The following is a 19,247-nucleotide window of genomic DNA, read 5'->3' as shown; positions in this document are numbered from 1 at the left end:
AAGCAAACTTCTATACCCAATCTACTAAGGGATTTACAGTTATGTCTCTGAGTAAAGTTGATGGATGTGAAATAAAAACCTTTCAGCTTTGGAATACAATAGTTTAGACAACTTATATAGTTTTCACACCTACAAAAATAGACTAGGAAGTAATAGATAATATACAAAAGGGCAGATACTATCAACTCTTTCAATTCCTTTGGAGGAAAAGCCTCCAGCATGAAATCTTTGCTTATGCAGTTTGTGAGACTTCATCACAAGCATGGTTCTATAACAGAACAGTAACTTTTCAGAGTGAATATGGATCAGTCTCATTCTAGTCAACCTGATAATCCAGGAAATATGGGACATAACTTAATACCATGGTCTCTTCCATCTTTCACTTTTGATTCCTTATACTCATTTACTAAGCAAATAATCTTTGAGATCAAGGCATTAATAGGTTATGAGCTCTAGAGAGAGGCACGCAGCAGTTTATAATCTGCTAAAAGAACTAAAACCTGTTCAGTTACTATTTTGGAACATTTTTTGATGCCATTTGAAAGGGGCTGGGAATAGAGAAGCATCCACAGAGGTAGTGACTTTTGAGTAGGATCTTGAGGTATGGGTGCACTGCTGATAGGATGGTATAGAGTGACTGTTCCACATGGAGATGAGCATCGGCAAAAACAAAGCAGGAAGCAGTGTTCAGGAGTGGCAGCCATTGCCGACTGGGTGGAGTAAGGTTTGTTCCTAAAGACGTTAGTTGAAGATAGGCTGGACTCCTCCGGTGGGTCATTAGAGGGCTTAAAATGCCAGCATGTTTAAATAGGGTAGCTGTGTCTACTAGGACCAATGCGCAGAACAGAGCAAAAGTGGGCCTTGAGGTTTAAAAGAACTTCAGGTGCTTAATGACCATCAAGTTAACAGAGCTCATCCTATAAACCACGTAAGAAAAGCTGTCTTGTAAAGGACAGATAGTATGTGAAGCCTCAGGCCATTGACGAAAACTCTTAAGAAAAGGGATCACTTATGATCAAGAAAAGGGATCACTTATGTCTACTATTCTGTCATACCTTTAGGAATTAGTAGCCATATTCTCACTTGAGCCTTAGGACTAAACCACCATCTTCATTCTCTAGAATGGATTTAAATATATCACTCCTTACTCCCACCTATGCCTGACAAGTAACCAGAGAATCTTGTCTACGCAAAATTATGCAAATATTCTCTCGGCTCCAGGTGCAAACCCAGAATACCTAATTCATAGTTTGTTACATCATAATGGCTAGGAATATGGGCTTTTCAACTACATAGTCTGAGTTTAAACCCTGCTCCCATTCCTTTCTAGTATAACTTGGGACAGATTATCCAAGTGGCCTGTCTGGAGTTGGAAATAATTATGTAGTTGGAAAAAGGGAGGAGTATTAGATAATGTAGATATTCTTTCTTGATACCAACAACAAAATGCAACAAGACAGCTTCTTAAAATCGCAGTGTGGAATGTGAAACTCTATCAATAATGTTACCCTGTAACGTGAAAGTCCAGTGGTCCTTCCTGTAATTACAATGGCCATTTTACCCATGCATGATTTTCTAACACATTGGTCACTGGAAAATACCTCTGAATTATGCAGATCTTCCAAATGTTAACACATTTCATAATATAAAAAAAAAATCCATTCGTTGTCAGCAAAGTCTTTAGTATTGAGAAGATGTCAAACTCACAATGACGAATACAAGTTAGCCAAAATTCTGATTTTAATTTGAAAGCTACAATTTTATTATTTGCAACAAATGTCAGGTCCTTCTGACAGGCTCACTGTGTTCACTTTTGAGACATGTCTACCAAATACCATAGACTTAATAACCATAGTTTGTCTCAGTCATCTGTTCAAGTGAAAATGGAATTCCATTAAAAAAAGCTACTTCAGGCCCCAACTGAAACTGCATTTCTGCAAAATAACCACCATCTTGATAAGCAGAAGTGCTTTATACATAATTCTCATTTTATCACTCAAATTATTAAAGACATGCACTCAGGAGGTTGGGACATAAAATAATGTTTACAGCTTCATTAAAGACAGTCAAGTGAAATTGCCACAAAAAAATTCAAATGCATGGCAGTGGAGAATGCAGTCAGCACTACTGGCAGTGTGGTAGTGCCCTGATTTACCCCAAGGTGACAGTTTGCCTTATCATTGCCTTTGCACTATTCATGCAAATATTAAACACATGAGTTACAAGTTCTTTGTACATTTTGCATGTAACTCTGTCAGCTCTATCCATTGAAAATAATTTCTCCTAGTCCATGATTTTTTTCTTATGTCTTTTAAAGAGATGTTTTCAATTTTAATGTTCCATTTATCCCTGTTTTTCTCTATGGTTTTTTGTGTCCTAGGAAATCTTTGCCTAATCTAAGGCCACCAAGATTTTCTCCTGTTTTCTTCTATTACTTTTAGGTCTATGACTCATTTTTAGTTATTTTTTGTGTATGCTGTGAAGAGTCAATGCTTATTTTTCCATATAAATATCTAGCTGTCAGTAACATCTATTGAAAAAACCTGAAAATGGCTTATCTTTTATAGATGTTGAGATTTGGCTAATATTTTCAGGATTTTCGTTCCTATGCTCATGAGAACTATTGTTGTGTAATGTCTTTGTCAAGTTCTAGCATCAGAAAAACACTGGCCTCATAAATTAAGTTGGAAGTATTCTCTCCTACTTTCTGAAAGACTGTAATTATGACTGGTGTTATTTCTTCCTTGAGTGGTAAAATGTTTAAGTGAAACTATATGGGACTGGGGTTTTCTTTGTGGAGAGCTATTTAGTATCAGTGATGTGAGGCTATTCAGGTTTTGTCTCATGTCAATTGTGGTGATTTTTATTTTCCTAATAATTTTCCATTTTGTCTAAAACTGTCAAATTTACTGGCACAAAAAGTCATAATTTTGTATTTTAAGTAAGGTAAGATCCATACTGGCAACTCTTCTTTCATTCCTGGTACGAGTGATTTATAATTTCTCTGGTTTCCTTGATTGGTCTAATTAGAGAGCTACTGATTTTGTTGCTTTTTGTTAACCAGACATTGGTTTCATTGACTTTTTTTCCACTGTTTTTTTGTCTTCATATATAGTTGATTTTATCCTTTATTAGTTACATCTTTATATTTTATATTTAATTTGAGCTTACTTTTATTCTTATTTATCTAGAATAAAGATTAGGGTAGAACCTTAGGCCACTGAGTTTGTATCTTTTAAAATTTTCTAATAGAAGCACTTAAATATATCATTTTCCAACAATTTTTGAAAAATTAAAATGATACAAAGTATGATCCCTGACCATAACAAAATTAAACTAGAAATCAGTAAAGCTACCTGGAATATCCCCAAGTATTTGGATATTAAAAACACTCCCCAAAAACCCAATAGTCAAAGAAGAAATACCAAGGTAAATTAGAAAATATTCTGAACTTAAGGAAGATGAAACAGCAATGTATCAAAATCATGCAGTTGAGGTTTTAGCTAAAAGATTTAGGAGGGATTTTTCTTTTTATAGCAATAATTGCTTATTAGAAAAAGGTCTCAAATTGATAATCTAAACTTCCACCATAAAACTAGAGAAGAACTAAGTCCAAAGCAAGCAGAAAAAAGGAAATAAGCTAAGAACAAACTCAATGAATTGAAAACAGAAAAATAATAAAGTCAATGAAACTAAACTCTGGTACTTTGAAGACAATAAAATTGACAAGCCTCCAGTAAGACTGACAAAGGTAAGAAAAAAAGACACAAATTACCAGTATCAGGAATGAAAGAAGGGACATCAGTTAAGACATCAAAAGGATAATGAAGAAATACCATAACGTCTGTACACAAATTTGACAATTTAGATGACATGAAACAATTCCTCAGAAAATACAAACTATCGTAAGTCATTTATATGAAACAGATACTTTAAACAGCCCTGTTAACTATTCAAGGAATTGTGCTTATTTCACTCCCCTCGCCCCAAATCTCCAGGTCCAGATGGTTGCACAGGAAAATTCTACAAAATATTTAAAGAATTAACAGGAATCCTATACAATCCTCCCGAACATAGAAAAGGAAACACTTCCAAATTCACTTTACAAACCTAGTATTACCCTAAACCCAAAAAATAGAAGGAAAAAAAAAATTATAAGACAGTACCCCTCATGAATATTCATAAAAATCATAACCAAACCATTAGCAAATAGAATTCAGCAGCACATAAAAAGAATTATACATCATGATCAAGTGGGGTTTATCCCAGGGATACAAGGCTGGTTTAATATTTAAAAATTAAGCAGTGTAATCATAACATTAACAGGCCTAAAGAAAAAGTTATTATGATCATATCACTGCAGAAAAAGCATCTGAGAAAATTCAACACCTATCCATGGCAAAATCATGATCAGACTAGGAATAGAAGGAAACTTCTTTAACTTGATACAGAACATCTACTGAAAAAGCCCATAGCTAACATTATATTCAGTGGTAAAAGACTGAATGCTTTCCTTCTAATTTTGAGGAAAAAAGCAAATATGCCAGCTCTCATCTGTTATACAACATAGTGCTGGAAGTACAAGTGAGTGCAGTGAGGCAAGAAAATATAAAAGGCTTACAGACTGAAAAGGAAGAAACTGCCCCAGTTGCAGATGACATGACTGTGGGAGTTAGATTACTCTACCATGTTGGAAGAGGGATTCTCAAGTCTGCTTTTGCATTTGCTGCTAGCGTACCTGAAATGCCAAAACAAAAACCCAAAAAGTACAAGGAATCCTCTCTTCAAATGTTTGAGGTTCTTCCTAAAGATAATTTTCACATGTTGTGCATACTACTCATCCAGATTTACTTAAATTTACTATGTACAATAAATGCAGATGTCTGAGCTGTCAGAGAGGTGATATATAATAGGTTCTGGAGACTGACTACCGATACTTGTACCTCAACCCTTCTGGTCACTCACTGTGTTAACACTGGGGGCGAGTTTCCCGACTCCTCTGCTTAGTTCAGTTTCCTTAGGTATATAGTGCTGATGATAAAGGTACTTACCTCACTGCATTATTATTAGGATTAAGTGTGAAAAGATGTACAAATGAATAGTGTCTGATGTACAGAAACTTATATTAATAGATATATATTAATGTTACTCATTATTACAGATGTGTGAAACAAATGACCCCATCCCCCTTAATGTGTTCCCTCTAAATCAAATGATGACAACTTTATTCACAAAAATTTAATATTTGAGGGTTTCCATCAAAAAGCAAAACTGTACATAAGACAAATTAGGAAAGCAAACAGATTTGTTAGCAAAGAAAATTAGTACATATGGCAAAATGTCCAATCCTACAAGTTATTTATAAAATGCTAGTTAAAATAGCAATTAAATACTATTTTTATAACTAGTAAATCACAAGTATTAAAATTAACAACCAGTGCTGACAGGTTATGGTCAACAGGTATACTATACTGGTGACAGTGTGAATTGATGTAATTCCTAATTCTTTCTGGCAAACAATTTGCAATTCATTTGAAAAGAAGTAAACTTACGTTTATTGCATGTGATATTGGACTTCCTATATAACTCAGCATTTACAGCTTTGTCTCCTCCTCCCACAGTGGGCAGAACTAATTCCACATTCATTCCTTTCCAATGTGCCCCACAGTATCAGCTATCTGGGTGTCACCTGACATTCTCAGATATGTATCAGGATGACAGATAAGAAATGTGAAATCCAGGGCCAGGAACTATGAGCATGTATAGGAAGAGGATACCACAAAGGAACTATGACTCAAGTGTCAAGAAGAAATGTGGGGCCAAGGTCAGATTAGATCATGTCAGAACCTTCCAGATTTGGAGAGTTGAGACACTGTTCTAGCAATGCATCAAGAGATACTAAGAACCATATAAAGCATCACTCTCAGTGTTTGTTAGCGCCATCATTTGAATTCTTAAAGGAAATTCATACTTTTGAACTGGAAAGCAGAGGACACTGAGAAATAATTATCAAATTTTAAGAATCCTTTTGGTACAGCAGATGGATCTATTTATTTATATATGTATCCGACTAAAGGAAAAAGATAAAGTTGGTTTAGTCTGCTGGCTCCTACATTTTCACTCACCAATAGATTGTCATTGATTGGATTATGAAAAGGCTGACAAAAATCTTTGAAAATATTTGGAGACTTCAGATAAACCTACAGCAGAGAGCAACATGCAACACATTCTCCCAAGCTTTTATTAAAATAATCTTTAAAAGATTGCACAGACCAATTACTAAGCATATAGAAACATGATATTCAGCATTAAAATGAGAGAAATCTTTCAATATCAGTTTCCCATCTGAGTCTAAATCAGGGATCTGGCACTGTGTCATCAAGGAACTAACCAGAAATAGCTCAGTGCTCGCCTAAGAGCTCTGTGTTCCTTTTGTTGGTCCAGTTACTTGCTTTATAATTCTTCTTTACCTATATGACATTATTAGCAATAGAAAACACACTATTACTACCTTAGGAATTAACTAATTATTAAAAGCTGTCAGCTGTATTTATCCTATAATTTAATTTCATCTGTTCCTTTGTAATTCTGCTTTTACATACAAAATCTACTACCAACTACAAATCTCAGGTTCCCTAATCTATAAAAGACTGGTATAAGAAAAAGCATTTGATGACATGCATAAAATCACAATCACAGTAATTGGACCATAGTTAACATTAATTCAGAAAAGAGGAATTTATGTTCATTTATAAGTGATTACATAAAGGAAGAGAAAACGGGTTAAGTAACAAAATATTAAATTTTTATATAAACATATGAGATAAATCCCAAGTTCTTAAAAGGTTTGTGTTTAAAAAACAGGTCAAGCTGAAGGAGTAAGTTTGTCCTTGTAATTTCCATGTGATCATTTGGGTCCTTTTGCCTTGGGTTTGGTTTCCTTTGGAACTTTCCCATTTTGACATTGAGTAAATCTGGCTACTGTAGAAACACCATCCACAAACTTGGTTTTGAAAAGGACATTTGCATTGTTGAACATACCTTCCTTTAGGGATACCACAATGAACTTAAGGGAAAAAGAAAAGCAAAGCATAAAAAATATTTTGCAATATTCTTGTTCACTCTTTTTATACTCGGAGTTAAGAATCATTGGGAGATATTTTGATTTTAAACTCTTGGCTCCAAGCAAATAAACATCCTCAAATGCAGGTAACAGCTAGTTATATTAGGCACCTAAATGAATTCTTTCCATATTCAGTTTTAGGAGTCTCTCAGTTGTACTGTGAGTGCCTCCTCCCCCACATTTACTGCTTCCTGCTGGTTGACTCCTTGTTGCTATCTACAGCTGGCTTCACTGTCTTCTTGTTCGCTGTAAATGCCCTGCTGAAATATTTTTCTCTGTGATACTTTAATAACATCAAAGACAGTTTCAGGTTCCTACAGCACTATCATTAGCTCAAATGGAACATCTATATAACTAAGAAAAGGTACCACTTCACTGCTATCTGTTGAAAAACTTCTGTAATAGACACACAGTCTAAGATAACTGTGTTAAGTGAAGTCCCCCAGAGCTGTTCAGTGCATTATCTGTACAATCTTATTTGGCAGCCCTAGTTCCTGCAGCAGCAGTTTAGTAGAAACAAACTGTTTTTAGCTTCACAGGGTTTTTCTCTACTTTCTAGAAGGGTTGAACAGTACCCCATATAGTGCCACATGATTTCTTGAGGTATTTTTCAGGTATATCCCTGAAACAGTCTTGTTTTGATTGTGCACCCCCTGGCAACTAGCTAGAGAAAATAATTACCCTAAACAATTCCAAATTATGGAAAACTCAGGTTCTCCCTCATGCTACAACTGACAACTATAATGCCAGGCTCTTTCTTTAGTAACAAATGAAAACCCTCTTTCCTTCTATACTCATTTGAATAGAAGCATATATTTAAAGAGATACACAAAGTTTCAGTATTCCTCAATCCTAAATACCTTATTTACAGTGACCACTATATCAAAGAATAGTTTTAGGAAAACAAATACTAGAAGTATTCTGTGGCATTCTTTCTCATTCTTACCTGAGAATGTGTGAAATGAGTACGTAGCATCTGTCCAATATTCTGGGTGTGAGAAAGATCCAAGGCAGCATCTACCTCATCCAGGATATAAATTGGAGCAGGTTTGAAGAGGAGCATGGACAGTATTAATGACAAAGCCACTAAAGACCTAAAAAAAGAAGGCCGGAAGAAAAGCCACCAAAACTTGATTTTACCACTTTTTACTAAAACACTGAACAAACCTGCTATCCTGTTATCATTATTATGAATAGTGCAGATTTAGCTGAAAGATGGCCATGGAGAAAAGAATTTAAAGCATCAAACTTCAACACTGTTGTATTAAAATGTTTTACTTTACCTTTCCATTTTTCCTCTCTTCAGTGAGCTTTATTTTGAATAGAACAGGTATATATATATATATATATATATATATACTATTCTTTCATGTCAGATAATTAAGATATGCTTGGCATCTAGTCCTTAAGAAAGTGTTTAACAGTTAGTGCTAATTTTCTTTCCTTCCCCAATTCCCTATTAGATGCCTAAGTAGCAGGTGACTGAGGGCTATATACTTACTTAAGACAGTTGCCTTCCTAACAGTGTAACTGGTTTAGGTGCCCCCTTTCAAACTTTTACTACGTATGCACCCACGTGTGCATGCACACAAACACATGCATACTCTTTTTTTTTTTTTTTTTTTTTTTTTTTTTTTTACTGATACTATTTGAGAATACAGATTATGTACAGATTATGGCTCATTACTCTAAACACTTCACAGTGTCGGAAGTTCGAACAATTCTTATGTGATGGTTAATTTTGTCAACTTGACTGGATCACAGGGTACCCAGATACTTGGCTAAAGATTTTTTCTCCATGTGTCTGTGAGGGTGTGCTGGATGAAATCAGCATCTGAATTGGAAGACTCAGTAAAGCAGTTTGCCCTCTCTCCCTAAAGTGGACCGACATCTTCCAATTTGCTGTGGGCCTAACTAGTAAAAAGAGGAAGAGGAAAGAATTCATCCCTTCCTGCCTGATTACTTGAGCCAGGACATGCATATTCTGCCCTCAGTGCTTCCACCTGGTTCTCAGGCCTTCAGACCCAGACTGAATTACACCAGTGGCTCTCCAGCTTACAGACAGCAAACTGTGGGACTTCTCAGCCTTCCCAATAAAATGGGCTAATTCCTTATAATACATCTCTTCTTATATCTATATATCCTATTGGTTCTGTTTCTCTGGGCAAGCCTGACTAATACATCTTATTTAAAGTTTGTAGTTACGGCCACTCATAGATTCTATAGCTCTTTTTCAGTTCTCTCCTACATCTCCTTTAACTGTACCTGTTTTTGTTCCAATCTGGTATGAAGAATTAGAATTCTTACAATATTTCTCTTAAACATTTTATAGAAAACCCTTTAATACAAAATGTTTATAGTTATCTAATGTTGACTAAAAGTCACAGTAACATTTGTAACACACTTAATTCTGTAACTTCAAGTATCTCCTGGCATGCAGCACTAAACAGTCAATCTAATGCTTACTGTATTCCAACAGGGTATTTATTAAGAAACATGTAAGTAGGAGAAGAAAAGTTTATAGAAGTAGAGGCGGTCTGGGAAGGTGAAACCAAAATTTCTAGCAAAGGAACTGAATGAAAGAGTCCAATAAAAACCGACAACAGGGAGCCTTGCATTCACTTCTGTAGGAGGTAGCTGCGGGCACTCGAGCAACCTGAAATTATGTTTCATGGGCTTTTTCTATGCCAAATACTTAATGCATTGAGCTCTAAACTTAATCATTTGGGGAAAAAATATTACCAAGAGGTAAACTACTATGCTGAATTGTGGTTTATCTGGGGAAGAAAAGCTTATATCATCTTAATTACGGAAATAATTTTTAGGCTCCAATAAGAAAATAAGCATACATTCTGTATTTTCCTCAAATTTTTCTGAAACTTTGGCAAAAACAGTTAAAGATACTGGGATCTAAATTTTGGGACTTAATTTCAATTGACAAGCAGCAGAAACTGTCTTTTAGACTCTTAACATATTTAGGAATTTTATCAATAATGAAAAAGATAGAGTGGGCTGCTATTCTACTCATAAGAATGACAAAAGATTTCATAAGAGAAATTAACTGGTCTTAGCATTTCCTACACCCATAAAAGTTACAAGATGACACAGGGCACATGAGAATGATTCAAGGATTATGGACTGTACATCCAGCAGGGGAAAGAAATACAAAATTAATAACCATCTTCAGTGACTGTGTGTGTGGCTCTCCGCAGGTAAGGAGCTTCCCTCACTTAGTGAGAATACTGGGCTTTGTGTGGGTTTCCCTCCCTGCACCTACAATCAAGGAATTGCTCCTAGGGAGAAAGCTAAGGTAAACACTGGGCTCAGCAATCTTCTTTCATTTCGTTCATGTATCATACTCTCGGGTTATTCCTTTTCCAATGTCTGAAAATAATTGTTTTTCTAGTTTTCTTTTGCCTACTAAAAATCAGATGTTCTAACCAAAATCTGTAATCTTATATTAGGCTCCTTAAATTCTACATGCAAAGATAGAACAGCAAAACTGAAATAAAACTGGGCAGTGAAATGACGGATTATAATAAAATAAGAGGAATTACTGCAAAGGAATTACTCACCTCTGACCACCACTAAGTTCAGTTAGGTTTTCTTTCCAAGTATTTCCTAAGGCAACCTTAAACTCCAGGCCATCTAATACAGTTTGCCCTTCCGGTGGTGCAAGCATAGCATTAGCACCAGGCAAAAGAGTAGAAAAAATAGATCCAAAGTCCTTGTTCACCTGGGTTTAAAAAAAAAAAAGATATTAAAATATTAAAACATTATAAAAGGTATTCCAAGAAGAATCATGCTGCATATGTGTGCAGCCCAGCAGAAGCATTTTGTTGTCTGTTAGTCTGGCTCTCGGGTTGGCAAATGTGGTGTGTGTGACAGACCTAGCCGTGGCTACTCGTGAATGTTATCGTCTGTGGTGGCCAACACAGCCATGGAGTCTGGTGGTTGCAACAGAGACTGTATGTCTCTGAAATGTTTCTTACCTGTCCCTTTACAGAAATCGTTTATTGAGCTTTACTTTATAACTTCCAGAGGGAACTAGAAGCTAAACCTCTAACTCTGCTGTGAAGTTCTGATACTTCTGTAGGCCATGTTGCAGGAATCCTCCGAGATTCACAACTGGATAATAAAAGATACTGAACTTTCAGTTGGAGAAAAAAACAAAAACTCATTTTGGCAAAAAACGTTCTCATATTTTTTGTTTGACGGGTATAGTGAGCTAGGCCTGTGGTTAACCGGCCACCTTTAAAAAGCCTAAGATCAGGGTGAGGTCTCTAGGAGAAAAAGAGGCATGAGATCAAACTAGCTTTGTTAAAGGTGTTGAATGGTTCTTTTCTGTATGCTTCTTCTCAAAGCCTAAGAAGTTAGGTTATCAAGGGACAGGAATAGGACTGAGCACCAAAAGAAAAAGGCTAAAGAAACTATTCGGCTTATCCCCATAAAGCCACAGTAGGCGATTACACAGATTTAGACCCATATTCTAGACTGTAACTGGACAATTTCTGTGCATACACACTTGATCAATGATTTGAGAATTCAGACAACTGTCTTCAAAAACATGACTAATAATCTCAGAGTTCAGCAGGCAAATTTGAGAGCATATATGTGTGTGTGTGACCATGCACGCGCACGCACTCCCACAAGGATTTGACAGCCATGTTTTCTAGGGAAATCTCCAAATTCAAGTGCAAAATATACTTTCTATGAATATGAGTAATAAGGAAATCTAGATATAAACAGTGCTCCTAAATATAAATTTACTAAGGAACACACATTCTAAGAGCAACTGCACACGTGCTGAGTAATATCCTACACAGAAAGTAGATTCCAGTTTGATCTGGGATAGATTTCCAGAGCTAGGCAAGGTTCATCATAGTGGGGAAGAGGACCACCGCCCTTTTGGGGGGACAAAACGGAAGACAGCATATATTTATAAATGCCCTTTCCTTTTTTAAATTTGTTTGACCAGGCAGGAGAGAGGTAGCGCAAAACTGAGACAGTGGAATTCTGCTAAATCCCAAACATGACCATGGATCCCACGTGGGAATTCCTCCAAAGGGGGAAGAGAGAAAGGTGTCAGTTAATGGGTAGAGAAGAATGTAGCCCTATCATAAATAGAAAATAAATCAAATTTTAAAACTCCAATGAGGCTAAGAAGGAAACAAAAAAGCAAAAAACACAACCAGTGCCTAAAATACTCTGGCTTTGTGAATCAAGTTTGCTTGAAGCCAGAAGGAAGTCTATAATGCTGATAATAACAGTACCTATCTCATTAGGTTACTGCAAGGATTAAATGAGAAAATTAATATGAGAATACCTGACATATAATAAGCACTCAATAAATTTACTTGCATTAGGAGAACTTTGGAGATTGGGGAAAAAATGGGTTTAAAAGATAAATTTGTACTTGCATTAAATCCAGGAACTGTGGGGAAAAACAACAGAAGCAAATCTCCTAGACCTAGTGTTAAATCTACATGTTGTATAAGAATAATGGGGCCAACTTTTTCCAAGCATTTTTAAAAAGATAGACAAACACTACAGGGAGATAGTACACTGAAAATAAGCTGCAGAACAGGAAAAACAAGGTGACTTAAAGGGATAACTGTACTGTTCTTACTGAAAATAAAGTTCCTGCAGAATTAAAGAGAAAAAGAGGAAAAGTGGCCAGTTATATCCCAAAGGCCAGACCTGTTAAAGTACCAAACAGCACAATAACTATGGAATCGTTTGAGTAGGAGTCTTTTGCTATGGTAAAGAATACAGGGCAAATTTCACAGCAGAGGCTAAGGAACTACCCTAAAGGCGACAAATCTATGCAGTGAGGGGAGTAGAAATAGTAAACTTGAAATCTGCCGAAGTTGGGATAAAACAAAAATGGTAATTGGGATTTTGCTGAATATGAATTCTGTAAAATACTAAACTTCCTTGTTTATTACCCAGTCTTTACAGAGCAACAAAAGGGTATTTTAACCTTGGTTCTAACACAGGAAAAGAGAATCCCAGATTTTCCACTTTTTGACTATTATGAGCTTAGACAGGCTATTTCATCTTTCTAAGCTTTGGTTTCTTCATTTATAAAGTAAGAGATAATAACTATCAGAACTACAGAATTGTTTTAAGATAATTAATGGAAAATAGAGCAACTGCTGTATTATAATAATATAATTATTGTCTAATTATTAATCTAACATGTATGAAATGCTTTGCTAAAAACCTACAGAATGCATATTTATGAATTCTGAAATGCAAATAATAATGTAAGTGGTAAGGAATACACAATCTTACTACAGAAACATTCTTAGAACTAATATTTGACCTCGGTGCATCTGGGCAAGAGAAACCAGAGGTCCGAACCAAATGGGTCCCTTGGAGAGATTTTCCAACAACTGGAGTTCTCCCAGTGTGAAACTGATACTGCTTCCAGTGTCAAGCAGAAGGTGAGTGGGGGGTCAAGCAGATATTGGACAGTATTTTCCAAATATTAGACGACTCTATGATCTCATGAGAAGAAGACAGTACAGTGTCCCCTTTAAAGGTAGCCCAGACCTGAAACAACGTAAGAAGGAAAAATGGAGAAATCTAGAAAGTTAGAAATTTAATATAACTTAGGAACCAGGGAAGTACACTATGAGAGTGTGATGGCGTGACACAACTTACCTTTGCAATCAGTAGTAAAGTCCAAAAGGGCAAACTGCTTTTAAAAGTGTACGATGTTTTAATTAAGGTATGAGGATAGGCCTCATTCAAACACAAATCAGTTACTTCAAATTCATCTTAGATTAAAATCCTATCGACAGTATTGTTCATCCTTGCTTCATACAAAATAAATGATATCTTTGGTTCAAATACCTTCTGCCAAGCAATATTTAAGGCTTGATTTTTCTTCTGGTCAAGATCTTCTATAGTTGCCAGGATTTTGGATTTGTCGTTTTCGACAATTCTTTTCTTCTTCATCAAGTCATTATACTAAGTAAGATAAAAAGCATACTTAATTTGGAAAACAAAACAAAATTTTCTTTTTATTTCTGACTGAATTCTAGAATATGGAGATTTCATTATTTTATATGTTGTGTGTGTGTGTGTGTGTATATATATATACACACACAACTCCTATTTACCAAAAAGGCATACTATAGTAAGAGGTATAATGTAAACCAAATTGAGGAAAGTAAATATATCATTTCTATGTAAAACTCAGTGACTATAATTGAGAACTTATAGGACAAGCTTTTGAAATATTCTGACTCCACAAATATTCCTGTATCTTCCTAGCAGCCCACGCAAAAAGGGAAATGAATCTACCATATGTAAATTCAAAAGCAGCCCTGAATGCTTAAGAAGTGAGGTCAGTCTTAGCAGTGACACAAATAAAATTTCAATTCTTCACCTTGATGTAACAAGTCATACATAATCTGGCTTTTAATTTATCGCTGAATTTTTGGCATCACACTCCTCTCAGGCTCCAGCCATACGGTCTTTTTTCAGTTCCTTGAACATACTAAATTCACTGTAGCCTTATGGCCCCTGCATTTTTCTTTCTCTGTTTCTGACATAAACTGGTGCCTTAAGTTTCAGCTCAAACATCACAGACTCAGAGTGGCCTCCCCTGGTTAATGCAGAAATTTACTGGAAAAAATTTTGAGGGAGGCTGCAGAGGGATAATCAAACCACAAGTTACAGTAGCACTTTCTAAAAATCCTTTTAACTTATTTCTGCTCAAAGCCTCACATTTTAAGGAGGCTTCAAATTCTCCCAAAAAACTCCAGCCAGTCCTGCTTTTCCCTGCTGTCCCTCTCCTTTGTGGAGAGGAGGTTTCAAGAGTTTGACATTTTTATCCTATTCCTTGCATAATTCCACGTAGTTTCTTACATGTGGTGACACAAAATACAACAAAAACCAAAAGGCCAGCTGCTGATCAACAACAGGGCCTCCCTCTCTGGTAAGAAGATGGGAGTTGGTAAATTACTTTTAAAAAAATATCAGGATCCAGTTATCATCTAATAAAAGCAAATAGTAAAAGTAAACAAGTGTATGATGTTAAGTAGCTCAAATTCAGACGGAAGATTTCCCTTCCACAAATATGCCGTATATTGCGAAGTTTTAATGGAGAGGAATATTTCATAGATTACAGTGCGTTACTAGCCTGTTTGGTATCTAACATAATAAAGATACTTATTTTTTGAAACTGTCATTGACATGAGTTAAACCCATTACCACTAAATTTCTTAAAAGTGACTGAGCTCATAAGAACCATCACTTTTACAGAGCTCTCATTAACTCTGCTATGCAAATTCAAACAATTTACAGAAGTAAAGGAAAAATCACCCAGACTGCTATTTACTATGGAGCCAACAAGACTAGAAACTGCTTTCCCCTTTGGGTTTTCTAGGGACATGGCAGACTGTGAAAGGTAGGGGAGATGGATAACATTATTAAGTAACTGAAAGCATTAAAACAGAAGACACTGCTGGATTTATGGATCTGTAAAACAGCGTTTATGTATATAACAGTTTTAGTCATTACTTATGCAGAGGTTCCAGCCTACACTAGAATCAACGGAAGATAGCAGTTAGGGGTGATTGGTGAGGAAGCAGACAGCAGGATACAGGTGTCCCCACTTTTCAACACACCACTTTGCTTTTCTAAGAAAAGGTAAAAACCGAGAATAGCATTCAGCATGTGTTTTGCAGTGAGGCCTTGCAGAAGCAGTGCACAGCCGGAGCACCGAGTGGCACCATCAAGCTCCTTTACTGGGAAGGACACCGAGCATCTCAGCATCAAGCTGTCAGAGGTTTGCACTGGGTCTATGAGCAACTGTGCTTTACCTCAGGTTATTGTGTGCATCTGTGAGCAAGGTGTATACCTTCCGGCGCACCATTTTGGTGGAAGAAAGGTTTCACAGGGATGCCTCAATTTTGGGTGGTGGGGGAAACCTGTACCCTATTTTTTAAAACCTTTCAAAAAGGCAAGTGAAAGAAATGATAGCAATGTGAGGACTTAACATGATCAAAAAGTGTTTTTATTTACACCAAGAATAAGAAAAGAGTAGATCATTTTTATGACTAAGGCTAAGGCCAGTGGAAAAGTCATTCAAGGCATAACAGATTAATTAACTGATGATGCAAAAAGAATGCAACAGGAAATAACTGAAACGGGAGAAAAGGAAAATCCAAAGAAAACAAGTATCAAGAGCGTCAAGCAAAAGACTGACTAATCACTGCCTCAGGGGCCACATAAAGCCGTCAGCGCTACTCTGCCATGCTCTAAAATGAGCTGACAGTCATAGGACTTACCCGCTCTTCAGCTTCTGTCAGTACATTCATAGCTCTCATGTTGACATTTCTTCCTAGTTTCTCCTTCATTTCTTGCAACTTCTGAAGTCTCTGACCAGCTTCTTTTGGGTTGTTAGTTTTGAAATCATAGGCGCTATTGGGTTGCCCAAAGAGGTGTTTCTCGGCATTAATCCAGTCGTAATCTTTCAGCATTCTGGACACCTAGCCACATACAATGATGATAAAAAAAATTATTGCTTACAAGCTTATATTTACAAACTAGTTTCTTATATATAAAATAGGTAAACAAGGTCTATTTAGCACAGGGAACTATATATTCAATACCTTGCAATAGCCTATAATGAAAAAGCATATGAAAAGGAATATATATAATTGAATCACATGCTTACACCAGAAACTAACACAAATTGTAAACCAACTCGAATCAATAAAATAACTAAAAAAGTGAACAAAAAAACAAGAGCCAGTTTCTTAAATATTTAGTAACTTTAAACCAAACATTTTGGAGAAAAATCCCATGATGACTTATTTGAAAAAAATGAGGTTCATGGTTGACAGAGAATCTGTAATAAGTATGAATATTTTTACCTGGAGAATATGACTATATAGAAAAAGATCTTCCTATTACTTAAGCAGTAGAATAAGAGCCAACTTAGAGAAATAGTTACAAAATGTAATTATATACATCTTCACTGTAATGAAATCAGTCAGGTGAGGTTCCGGAATTTACCAAATTCCATCTGTTGCTTCAAAAAACAACTTGTGAAAGTTAAAAGCCTTATAGGCACACTTAGGTCATAGATTTAGGAAAATCATGGAAGCCTAATCCTAACTGTTAATTCTTCTTGAAATTATAATCTAAGTAAACAACTGTCCTAAATATTGACTCTATCTTCCTGCCACCCTCTTTTGACAAGGCATAGTAAAATACTACTTTATAAAATATAACCAATTAAAAATTTTTAATTATAGTGCTGAAAGACGACTTTCTTCTATTAGAATTGTTTAAGGATTAGAGTCTACCAGTCAGAACCAACCTTATCAATCATCCTTATTAATTATGTGGGTACAGTCTCACCACTAGACTCCAAAGTAAAATGACCACTTCTAGTCTCTCTTCCCTGCTGACCTGTGAGCTCTATGCAGGCATTCTGTGTTCATGTTACTCATTCTTCTATCTTTCATGCCTGGCACAGTATGCAGTAAATACCTGATAAGCTACACATTTCAAAGAATCCTTGACTTTTCAGCAGTTCCACTTGCAAGTTCCTCTTTCTGTCCCCTTCCCTTAACTGTAAACAAAGGCTAGTAAATACCTATCTAGCATTTTCAATTATCAAAAAACTATTAACAGTGATATTAGCATTGGTAACGGTTCAGTGAATCCACTAATACCAGGCTACAAGGCTAACGGGAAATCAATACTAAAATAGTAGGATATTATGATGTGGCCATAAAAAAATTGTTTTTTAAATCAAGTAATGAAACTGAACAGGTACTCATGGGCTCTTTGAGAGGGTGGGAAACTGTTTTGTATGTTCTGATCTTTTTGAAGTTAAATTCCTTGTACTTTTATGATGCTAAAAAAGACTTAAAAGGCACTAAACTGTTATACAGCAGTAGGAAAACATGACTGGTGAATTATCAAAACCAGATAAATGTAGCCTCTTAACCAAGCAATGAATTTCTGCAAAACCACGTATTCTCTTTAAGTACTTAAGGCACTGTGATACAAGAAGGAAGAAACTTTGAGACCAAAGAGTAAGTGACCAAAACACTGTGGGATAACCTCAGGAAGATAACTGCTTAGCAAAACATCAGATTTCAAATGAGGCTGCAAAAACTGACTATACTGATCTTCAGAAGGACATCCTAAAAGCAGTTAAGTCCTTATTTTAGAAGTTGCCTGTGTCTATTTCTCTGTGAATTCTTTCAATTCAATCTGAAATAAGGAAAAGAATGTATAGTATTACTACTAATATATTAGTAATTAGTTCTATGCACATTCAGGGATAAAAACCAGTCATTTCCAGGGGAGACCACTAAATATTTGGTAAAAACATCTTGGAGATGGGAATAACACCTAAAATTAAATTTAAAAACAAAACATTTTTGCTATTTGGTGATTGCAAGAGGCAGTTAACATAGTTGTAAGCCTCAAAATTATATTACACAGTAGTTCTGCCATTTATATGAAATTCTTCATGTAGCAGTTTACTGGAGTATTTCAACAACACAGGCCAAAATTTGAGTAAGGGTAAAAATGAACAACACAACTTGCCTTGGCAGCAGCATCTTCAGCTTCCCGTTTGTGCTTGCTGATGTTGTGGTCCAGTTCCTTAATTTTAAGCTGAGAATCATTGTTTTGCTCCTTATGCTTTGCCACTTCTGCATATTTAGTTTTAACTATGTTATCCTGGGCTGTTATCACTTCTTTTTGCTTGGTCACTTCTTCTTGAGCTTTATTTACTGACTCCTGAAACAAATAATTAGAAGACAATACATAGCAAGGTGTAAGAGAGAGACATTTTTAGTTTTCTAACAGTCTTCTGGGAAAGACGGCAATGTGATTACAGGTAGATGGTCACCCAACTCTCTATATTTTATGTCCCCATTAAAATGACTAGTGAATTTACACATAAGAGGAAACTGGTAATACTCCTAGAAAAAAAAAAAAGAAATGGGATGCAGTGTTCATGCTGGAAGCAAAGTTTCTGCAAGATGCAGTGTACCTGGGGTCAGCTGTGGAGGGGGCACTACTGAAATCTGACCTCAGATTGAGGTCTCTCAGAAAAGTGGCATTTTGGGGTAGTTAACAA

General features: G+C 35.9%; 1 protein-coding gene and 1 long non-coding RNA gene across 5 annotated transcripts in view; one reads left to right on the top strand and one right to left on the bottom strand.

The window, feature by feature from the left end:
• Positions 1-19,247, top strand: part of LOC105067560 (uncharacterized) — a 439,520-nt gene that overhangs the window by 417,461 nt on the left and 2,812 nt on the right. The window lies entirely within an intron of this gene.
• SMC2 (structural maintenance of chromosomes 2) overlaps positions 5,209-19,247 on the bottom strand; it is a 46,945-nt gene continuing 32,906 nt past the window's right edge. For both annotated transcript variants that reach the window (XM_010952961.3, XM_074361925.1), the window contains 6 exons: positions 18,710-18,904; positions 16,429-16,629; positions 13,985-14,101; positions 10,699-10,859; positions 8,070-8,217; positions 5,209-7,066 (listed from right to left, as the gene is read on the bottom strand). In XM_010952961.3, the coding sequence (XP_010951263.1) occupies positions 6,908-7,066; positions 8,070-8,217; positions 10,699-10,859; positions 13,985-14,101; positions 16,429-16,629; positions 18,710-18,904 (981 nt within the window). In that variant the 3' untranslated portion in view covers positions 5,209-6,907. The remainder of the gene's footprint in view (positions 7,067-8,069; positions 8,218-10,698; positions 10,860-13,984; positions 14,102-16,428; positions 16,630-18,709; positions 18,905-19,247) is intronic.

The sequence above is a fragment of the Camelus bactrianus genome, chromosome 4, assembly GCF_048773025.1.
Source record: "Camelus bactrianus isolate YW-2024 breed Bactrian camel chromosome 4, ASM4877302v1, whole genome shotgun sequence".
Classification (NCBI taxonomy): domain Eukaryota; kingdom Metazoa; phylum Chordata; class Mammalia; order Artiodactyla; family Camelidae; genus Camelus; species Camelus bactrianus.
Note: the sequence above shows the minus strand (reverse complement) of the source record. Positions and strands in the feature narration are given on the sequence as shown.